A 10,091-nucleotide genomic window follows, 5' to 3' on the forward strand; every position below is an offset into this window, starting at 1 on the left:
TTATTGGAATTTGTGGTGGATTAAATATTTTAAATGTATATAAATTAATAAGAACTAGGAATTATTTTTTTCTTTAATGAGAGGCCATCTTAAGTGGGTGGTATAGTCATAGTTAGCAAAAAGCTTGTCTTTGCTTCCCATGCGTGGAATTATATTTCCACACTTTCAAACAACCATTTTGATTGTCTAATTCATCTTGGTACAAGTTATTCCATAAATATTAGCAGTTAGCTTGCATATAATTCTCAACTATAAATTTCCATGTTCTCATGTATTTTCATATTGTGTTGTTGGACTTCTTGTTGGAATAAAACCTTTCCATTTTTTCAAAAGCATATTGATTATTTGATGTTTAGGCATTATTTTTTTCGTCAATCGGATCTAAAAAGTGCTCATTAATCATATGCACTACGTCATGCACAATGCCATTTATGTGAGTGAAGTAAATATGGACATAGTTAACAAAAGTTCATGTTGGCTTCCTTCCCATGCATTTTCCTCAATTTAGATCAACTATTTTTATTTTTTATCAACCTTGTACAAGTTATTCCATAAATATTATAATACTCAACAATAGGTTTCTTTTACTTGTATAGCCTATTACGTAAGCTTCAAACTTTTGGAGTGTGTTTTGACACTATTTGTGTTTGTAGGAGTTTTGCTAACAAAAGGACATGCTTAAATGGTTCTTACAACATATTAGTTGTCATGCATAATCTTGTATGTACCTTATAGCATCCATTCTCTATTCAAAGATTGGGGGCAAGTGGAGATGGAATAAATCCAATGTTTTATGCAAGCGTTATTGCCAATGTATCCAAGGTATCCTAGCATATGAACTCAAAGTATATAAGATAATGGAAGAGAAGCATCTTTTACTACTATAAACGAAGTGTTACCTTCGTGAATGTGAATTGCATCGACATTTGGAATTGCTTCATTTATGTAATTGGAAGACATCTCTTTCGATTTAGTCAAAATGTTGTTATTTTGTCTGACTGATTGGAAGCATCAACGTGAGTGGCACTTAAGTAATGAACAAAGTGCAAGTTCATTAAGCATGGCTAATGTTACGTGGGGGGGAATATAATGAAAAAAATTGGCATTCTCATGTCACATACACAAAGACATCCATCCACACACTTAAACATGAAGCTACTTGGTCGGCTGATTTGAAGTCTAGAAGGCATAAGTACTTTAAAATTTGCTTTTGGATTACAAAGTATAATAGGACTAGTACCGAGGGGAAATAGAAGACTTGAGATCAGCTTTACCAATATCTTGAGGGGGAATAGAAGGCTTGAGATTAGCTTTACCAGTACATTGAGGGTCCACAATCAAGAGAGTAGGCAAGGAGGGGAAAGGGGGCAAAGCACAATCTTTTGGTGGGTCAAAGAGTTGGGATAGGTGTTTGATGTTGCTTTTGAGTAACAAAGAGGATGACCAATTTCTTTGTAGGTTTTTCGATAGATGCGTTGGTGGGGTTGTCTGAGCTAGAGGAAAATTACATAATGCTTTTTTATGCTCTATAGAGAGGCTTTGTTCTTTTGGTCATGTGTGGTGGTTAGGCCAATGTCGGCATTCGAGGTCTGACCAAAGGAGTGGCACATTGATGCATGATGCATAATTGAAAGTGCATGCTATCAAGCTAAGATGAGTGCCTGATGTAGATTGTCGAAAGAGGGTGAGATGAGGGGGCGGCAAAAGGGAGCTAGCAAATCAAGGAATGGGACTACGGAATTGTGAGCGCGACAAGGGGAGGCGAGGGTGAGGCAGCATCATCGAGGTGGGGCAGATGGCAGGTGGAGGAGAAGCAGAGGAGCAGAGAGAGAGAGAGAGAGAGAGAGAGAGAGAGAGGCTTCTGGCAGAGGTCCCGGGAAGTTGGGTGGGGGTGGAACTGGTGATCTACTTGAAACCCAGTGCCAGAATTGGGAATTTTTAAATAAAGAAAAAGCTCTTAAAAAATAAAAATTAAAAGAAAAAAACTGGGAAAAAAGAAAAAGCCTCTTTGTCTTCTTCTTCTTCTTGTTCATCATCTTCTTCTTCTTCATCTTCTTCTTTTGCTGTTGGACATTTCGAGCTCTGCAGATTTCACTCCGCTGTTTCTTCTTCGATCGATTCATCTCTTCATCTCCATCGACCAATCGATCTTCCATCTCCTTTGCAGGTCAGCCCTCCTCCCCCTTCCTCTTTCTTCGCATTTTCCGTTCTTATCATTCGCTTTCCATTTTGCAGTTTCCCTTTTCCTTCCCTTTCCTGCGGTTTTCCTTCACATCATCCTCCCCGTTTTTCCGCTACCTGCATTTTGTGTGCCGCGTTGGTTGTTCCCTTTTCACCGTATCCCTTCTCAGAATCCTCTCGCTGTCCGCTTCTGTAATGCCGGCTCTCCAGGGTGCTCATTGAAAACAAATGCTCTTAGCTTTCGTTCCCACCTTTGGCGTCGCAAGGAATCATCCTACCCCTTTCCTTTAATTTTGATTTAACAGATAGGCTTAGTTTGAACGGCATTATGAGATTGTAAATCGATTCCTGGCTTCAAAGTAGCGCGATCTTGAAGAATTGACTGAGGAGATGTTTTTACTTTGTGCAATTTGTCCGACATTTGTACATTCTTATCAGGCTCAGTGCCGGTCGCTTTTGTTAAATTATTGGGCCTGGCAAGTGGCTTGGTGCAAACGCAGACAGATCGTGCGTAATGTTGCGCAAAGCTTATGTGCGATTTTCGGTCAGAGGCGAAGGACGAGGTCCCAGGATGGACGGAGTTTGCACGACTACTTGATTTTCCTTGTTCCTCGAACCCGGCTCAAGCGGCTGCCTTTTTATTGTGTAGTTTGTAACTTTCGAAGGCTTTCGGGGCAGCCTAGGAGTAAAACGGTAGAAACACGCTGCTGTCTTGGTCATCCTTTTGCCGACAGACTAATTGTCTTAGACGTCTAATAGGGGGGCGGCGTCAGTGCAATGCTTATTTTCGTATTCGAAATGCATGGTGATTAAGGTGTCAACCGTGGAGGAAGTTAGAATGGTATTTTGGGCATAAGAGCTAATGAATGTGATTGAAGCGAGAGCGTAGAGCTGTATTGCGGTCCTGACGTAAAGTGGCGTGCATAAAATGGCACGAGCAAAGCTGGTAAAAAAAGAATTCCAGAATACCCTTTACAATATGTTATCTAAATAGTTAAATAAACTCCCTGCTTCACTCATTTACATCCTTATATTTTAGGACGGTGGTAACAGTTCTTCATTGAAGTCTGTTTGAAGCTAATTGACTTGCCTTTTGTGCCAAATATTTGGATTGTATATACTCTTGGTTGGCAATATGTCACAGCTACAGATGCTGTCTGACAACATTCACAGACTGAGAAGCTTCTTGCAGGCGTTGTAATTAAAATTCACTAATTGTTGTAGGTGGTTTTGTAGGATAGAGCTGGAACTGGTACGTTGGAGCAATCGATGTTGTGGCTTGCTTGGCAGAGTTTCGATCTTGGCCTAGATCCAAGAAAGATGGCAAGCCAGGCAATCAAGGTTCCATACTAAAACCAAACTTACAGGACAATTTGATAACGGTTTGAGGTCATCAAGCATGGTACCCGTGTATGATGGGCATAAGTGCAAGTATGGTTCTGACTGTTTTGAGTTTTTCAGACCCTAATTGTTGCTCTGGTGCTTTTTTACAGTTCTTATGAGTCCAGGTCAGAGATGGAGGCAGAATTTAGCATCAGATGGAAGCACGAGGTACCTATGATGGAAGAAGCATCCTCTCAAGGGGATTGTTTTGGAGTTGAGCGAGGAAATTATGTTGCTCCAACAGGAAGTGGTTTAGAGCTTGCCATCAGTGAAATAGAAAGGCAGGGCAATGCTGGCGCTGTATCTAGACGGTCACAAGGCACATGCTCAAATACGTTGAAGCAAGAGAGAGATACCAGGCCTTTCCCACTGAACGTCAGAAAGTCGTATGTTACAAAACACAAGGTATCAACTTTTGAGGAGCCAGGCAAAATGCCCTCTATGCCTGCATTAGGAGGATCTCAACGCGTTAGACAACCTTTTGAGATAACCAGAAGCAGCACAAACATGGGGAAGGATGGTCCAGAAATAGAAAGAGTAAGCAATTTTGAGATTGAAACAAGGGTAAATGGACACATTGAGGGTCACGGGATTTTGACTAGCATTGAGGGTCAGGGAATTGTGACTGGTTGTTCCAGCTGCTTTGGCCGAGTTATTACAAGTACAAGGAGGTTTCCTGGTGAAGGAAGCTTGCTTTCAGGTTGTGCCTCTTCAGCATCTGTTTCTCATGGTTTGCGATGCAGAAAGGGCAGTGCAGTGGGCTATGCCCTTGGGAAAAGCTTGGGCAGGCATTCTTTAAGAAACTTTAGTTGCATTTCTTCTGGTGATGTTGTGCCCTCTGTTAGAAATACTGCAACAAATAGTGCACCAAATCCTGTTACTAACAGACAGAAACTAGGGGATCACAGAACAAGACAGAGGAATGCAGCTCCAAATGGATTAAGGAGCAGTAAACGCTTTGTGGTAAGCAGTGCAGAATGTATGGTTCGTCGAAACTTGCAAATTGGACTGCAAGCTTCACTGTCGGAGCAGGGTGCAGCAGATGTAGATCCATTGCCAGCACGTTCATTAAGAGCTTCAACTCCAGCCTTAAAAACTAGTAAATGGTGCTTAATGAGGCCGACTTCCATAAAGTCCAATACCATGGTCTCTAGTAGCACCAGAGCCCGTGTGAATGGTGCCTTGCAACCACCCACTGCCGGGCACAGGGGAGGAGGCAGGGAAATTTCTAGAATATCTTTAGAATCACATGAAACTACCCCTAGAGCAACACTCGTTGAGGGGGAATTGTCATCAGAGAGATCAGTAGGAAACACTAACAGAGGTTTGGGCCTGTCTGCAAGACATCTTGGGGCTATGGAGGTTGACAGAAGGAACACCACCAGACTATGGGTTGATTCTGGGTTGTCTAGCACTACAGCATCCTTTAGGCATGATGGTCATAATGAAAGCTCTTCAATCTTTTCTGGCCCACCTTCTACTTCTAGAATTGCACCCATACCATCTCTATTTCAAATGTCACAGCGTACACGATCTCTTGAAGTGTTTTCATCTTCCTCATCTTATACAAGCAGTCCTGATGTGCAGTTTTCAAATTCTGGCATGCTACATTCTTATGCAAGCACTTTTGAGAGTCCTAATATAAGTAGAACAGTTTCTTCCCCAGAACGCCATGAGGGTTATCGTGTACAGTCAGAGGAGACTCCCATTTACAGATCTTTTCGACATTTACCACTGCGATTTTTTGAAGAAGATCAAGTCTGTTTTACTTTTGAAGGGCCCTCAGAGGTGTGTTGCTACACCTTGACTTCGGCGAACTGCTTAATTTGTGTTTTTACGTCATGACTTTAGTACTGCTTTTCCAAGATGACACTGAGGCTCAATCCAAATCTTATTCAAGCATAATTTCCTTACATATCCTGAATTACCAGTGAGAATTTTTGCAGAAGGTTCTACAATAGAGATGCTAATTGATAGTAATGTTGGTCTACAAGCTATGCTGTTTGTTTGAGCATAATTTGTAGACTGGTGTTCCTCTGAGAAATATCTGGTTTCCCCCCCAGTTTTACATGGCCCTCACATAGTTTTGAGAATAACAGCACACTTTTATGTGTTTCCCAGTTTTTGTCAGCCCGGGAGCGTGTGGAGAGGGATGAGATTTCCTATGAGGTTTTGCAATCTTTTTTTCTCTCTCATTGTTCTATGGATTCAACACAAGTTATGGATATATTCCATTGATATATTTGATTTAAGCTTCATAATTTTGTTAGTCACAAGATTTAAACAGAGAAGTTTGTTTTGAAGATTATTGGCAGTCGTTTCTCTCTCATCTGCTTGAAGTTATGTTTGATGTAGAAGAGAAAGATAAGGGGGCAGCCAGCTATGGATTTTGTTCCAGATTAAAGTTATATTTGTTCCAGATTAAAGTTATAGAGTCCTTTTCACTTTATGTAACTCTAAAGCTCCTTATTTGATATGATTTTTTTGGGGGGAGGGATAATAACAGCAAGTGTACATGCTAGAGGCCAATTTACTTCTTGGCGGTATGGCTTCACATGACCAACATAGGGATATGCGGCTTGATGTTGATAATATGTCGTACGAGGTAACAGAGAACACAAGAGTTAATATGCGTAGATGTCATTTGTATTTACTTTTTTGTCAATTCATTTATGCTATGATCATGAATGTTGCTTGGTTTGGATGAATTACAAGAGTGTTTTTATGGGGACTTACTGTAGGAACTGCTTGCACTGGAGGAGACCATTGGAAATGTATGCACAGGCTTAGGTAAAGATGCAATTTCAAAGTGTTTAAAGAGTAAGAAATACTTATTCACAGACATGTTGGCAAATTCTATTCGACCAGACAGTGAAATCAAATGCAGCATATGTCAGGTACGATTAGTTTTCCAGTCTCTATTGAAGGCTGGCATGAGCAAGCTCATTGTGACAGGGTACTGAAGTGAGCTTTTGTTTTTGCGTGATCTTTATTTCTTAAAAGCACATCCTGATTATTGTGCAGGAGGAGTTCGAAGACGGCGTTGAGCTGGGAATACTTGAATGTGGCCACAACCATCACTTCACTTGCATTGAGGAGTGGCTTCTGCAGAAAAACCAATGTCCAATTTGCAAGGCATCAGCTACGTCATAGTCCTTTGATTTGTATGCCAATTTAATTTTTGTTATCAACCTTTGTGCTTTGGAACACATGGTTTGCATAAATCAGAGGAAATAAAATATTAGCCGGTTTTTCTTAGCTTATCTCCTGGTGACTAGCAATAGAAAAGTATCCATGCCATCAGTACATGTCAAGGGATAGGCCAACAGAAAGGCAATTATATACTTGTACAATAAGTTCCAGAATGCATTAAAGGTGATTCATAAGCTCAGTCAGCCACCATGTTTGTAGAGACAGCAGCTCCATTCTGCAACTAGATTCTTCTTATTACATTTATTGTGTACTTTTAGAAGACAATGCCCTTATTCATAATGTTTTATATGATGAGCATTGGATTGTAAGGCAGTCTGTGGATTGCTAATATTGAACGTTTTGATGGACTTGCTACACTTTGGTATATCTTCTCTTGGATTGCATGGCATGTGTAGCTAGGCTAATGTTTGGACTTGTTTTTTCATACTTAGCCCTTGAAGCTGTTACGTTTTTATGCCATGGTTAATATTCTATATTCTCAAATGAAGTTTGTGTTTTATATATGCCTTAAAATTTAACTATCCTTATATGCCACATGAACCTGACAAGCTTGGCTGAAAGTCATTTGCAGCGTTTTGTATAGCTTTTCTAGACATAGTAATGTGACTCATCTTCAGTTTTACATGCTGCAGCTCATTCCAACAAGATTCCGCATGTTTCACCTTGAGGAGCAAGTATGGTTTGGGTTTGTTATTCCTGCACCTGATTCTAGGTCCAATTTAAGGGTAGTTGTTCAACGTTGTGCTTCCCTTCTTGTCCATTAAACCTGTGTACTGATTGTGAGTCAAGTTTTGTGTGGATTATTTTTGTTTGCTCAATAGATTCCATCAGTTAAAGGATTCTAGTAACTACCCTGGATGGTCGTGTGCTTAGTGGACTGAATGTTTGGACGCTTTTAGTCCTTGGTAGATGTAAAGCTTGAAGTATCTGGTTAAAATGAGGCTTGAGAAAACGTTTCCACACCAGATTTGGACAATATGAGAGTGTGCTCCACTTTCCCTAACTACTGTCTCAAAAAGTTTAAGACATAAAATGCTGCTCCATTGTATCAAGCTCTTTTTGTACTTTGAATTTATAGAAATCATCAGTCAAATTCAAACAATTTCCACATGCCTTGCATCTTTTTGAAAATCTTGGGGGCTGCAGTGGGCCAGCCTATTCAATTTGAGGAAACGGTTGGTGACATTTCAGTCGTCGGGAGTGTTAGCTCAATAAAACAAAACCAAGAGATTTCTACTTGAGTTTGTCTAATTTGCTATCTAGATGAGCTTTGCTCTATTTCTGTTTGGGGGTTTTCCCCCATTGTCGAAGTAGTCCAATTAAATGGGTGAGCTATTCTGACGAGTGAAACCAAAACCATGGAAAGATGCACAATCAAGGTTCTTGCTACTTTATTTGATCCCATAGCCCAAGGTGGATAGGTCCATTGCGATGTCGTGCGTTGCACTTGGTGTCGGGTGGATTTATTAGGCTGCAAACTTCTTGTATGGAGAGAGGCAATTCCTACCATTAGCTATCTTTAAGCTGGGGCTATGTGCTGAGGTAGTCCGATCCTTGGGCCAATATCTTCTTTGTGATGCTGAGCTCTATTGTTGCCTTTGTGCTCATTTACACTCTGTGTTCAAAGATCTCTTTATTCTTTGCTTCCACTTTGGGGTCTATAGCATCTTTGTGTATGGTTGGGTGTCCTATATGATGCCAAAATCGGTCGCTGTCATATAGGTGATGATTATAAGGCATTGTTCAAGGATTTTGTTGAGGCATAACGCCAAACATTTGAATGGATGATTAAGAATATTTGTACATTTAGACCATGGCTTACCCATAGATTTCATAAATTGATCCCTTAAAATAAATTAATGAAGACCTTGACTAAGATTGAATCTTCTTAGTAAAACCAAACTTCAAAAGTAAGATGTGGATCTTGACTTTGATGAGGAGAAGCATGGGGTCTCTACATTGGAATGGTTGAAATAAAACATTTTGCCAACCTTTGTAATGATAATGTTGGGATCATCAAGCTCTCTATTAGTGTAGCATACTTGATGATTACAAGTTTCATTTTATCTCTTCTCATTTGGCTAATTGAAACAAAATTTTGTCATTGTTGGAACATAAAGCTCATCTTTCATATTGGCTAAAGGCCTATATTTCTACGCAGAGAAAGAGTGCCAGTAACTTTTGTTTTGTATATTGTATTGTCATTTGCGATAATGGTGGATTGAATGTTTCTTGATCTTGAATTCAACAACCAAATATTGGTCTCTTGGACTAGAGTTGTTGTGATTGTGTGTTAAAACTTTGTCATCTTATGACTGATCTAAATTTTGCTCATTTGTTGTAATGTGTAGATTAGCTATGCAAGTTATTCTAAATGTTTATGCTGATTTTGGTTGCAATTTCATTATATTTTTTGTTTGCAATATTCATGTATTTCTCTCTTGAGAATAGAGGAATACTATATTGTCTAACACGAGTAGCATGACCCGTCTACTACAGGTTACAGACTCGTTCCGTTTGGTCTCAAAGTTGGGATCATAGGTTGCTTTTAATTTTATAGAAAAAATTTGTTAAGGATGTTTAGTTGCAAAAATTAATCTTTGTAGTATTGCCTCTCTCTCTCTCCTTCCCCATCAAGTTTAGTAAAACCCGCGTGGGTCTTGGTGGTTGAGGCTCTGGTTTGTGTCGTTGTGTGTGTTGTGTTCGATCCTTTGTGGTCGACTTCGGATGAGTCAGAATTGGCTCCTTGGGATTGTTCCTACGAAGTAAAAAACTCTCTCTCTCCCCTTGTGAAAGTGACTGGCTTTATTTACATATTTCCACACTTTTTTTTCCTCTTCACACCCACCCCACACTCACGGAGTTGTGGTCCTATCAAGGGGCACCCCGACTTGGACCGGTGGGCAATGGGTTCACAGTTGTGGTACTCACACGCACACACCCAACCACAAGCTAGGATTCCATGCCAGAGCCACCAAGACTTGAACCCATGACTTGAGGGTTGGTAGCCCAACACTCAAACCACTAGGCCAAAGCCTTGGATGCACATATTTCAACACTTGTATGCTTCTTAGTAAATTTTCTAATCAAATCCCAATGAAACCATATGAGTGCCTTTATTCGTAATGTGTTCTAAATTAAATGATTTGGAGTGCCTTTATTTGGGATGTGTTCTAAATTAAATGAATTAAGTCACTGTAATGAATCATCCCATTAATTGGCTTAAGTTGATTTTTCATTCAAGGTTTATAATGCAAAAAAATTAATTTGAAAAATATTTAAAATGTCTTTAATTCAATTAAACTTTTAAAATT

General features: G+C 39.9%; 1 protein-coding gene across 2 annotated transcripts; it reads left to right on the plus strand.

Moving 5' to 3' along the window:
- The first annotated feature begins 2,042 nt into the window (after positions 1 to 2,042).
- On the plus strand, positions 2,043 to 7,115 carry LOC147902827 (uncharacterized). Of its 2 annotated transcripts, none has more exons than XM_087373833.1 (7): positions 2,043 to 2,167; positions 3,418 to 3,522; positions 3,675 to 5,352; positions 5,686 to 5,733; positions 6,071 to 6,169; positions 6,306 to 6,461; positions 6,589 to 7,115. In XM_087373833.1, exons 3-7 carry the CDS (start codon positions 3,697 to 3,699, stop codon positions 6,715 to 6,717), a joined length of 2,088 nt encoding a protein of 695 aa, XP_087229959.1. In that variant the 5' UTR covers positions 2,043 to 2,167; positions 3,418 to 3,522; positions 3,675 to 3,696; the 3' UTR covers positions 6,718 to 7,115. The 2 variants fall into 2 exon arrangements, with proteins under 2 accessions (XP_087229959.1, XP_087229960.1); XM_087373834.1 differs by having other exon boundaries at positions 2,052 to 2,167; positions 3,423 to 3,522.
- Positions 7,116 to 10,091: the final 2,976 nt, after the last annotated feature.

Source organism: Dipteris shenzhenensis, chromosome 4 (assembly GCF_047967505.1).
Source record: "Dipteris shenzhenensis isolate YYH24624 ecotype China chromosome 4, Dip_SZ_1.0, whole genome shotgun sequence".
NCBI lineage: Eukaryota > Viridiplantae > Streptophyta > Polypodiopsida > Gleicheniales > Dipteridaceae > Dipteris > Dipteris shenzhenensis.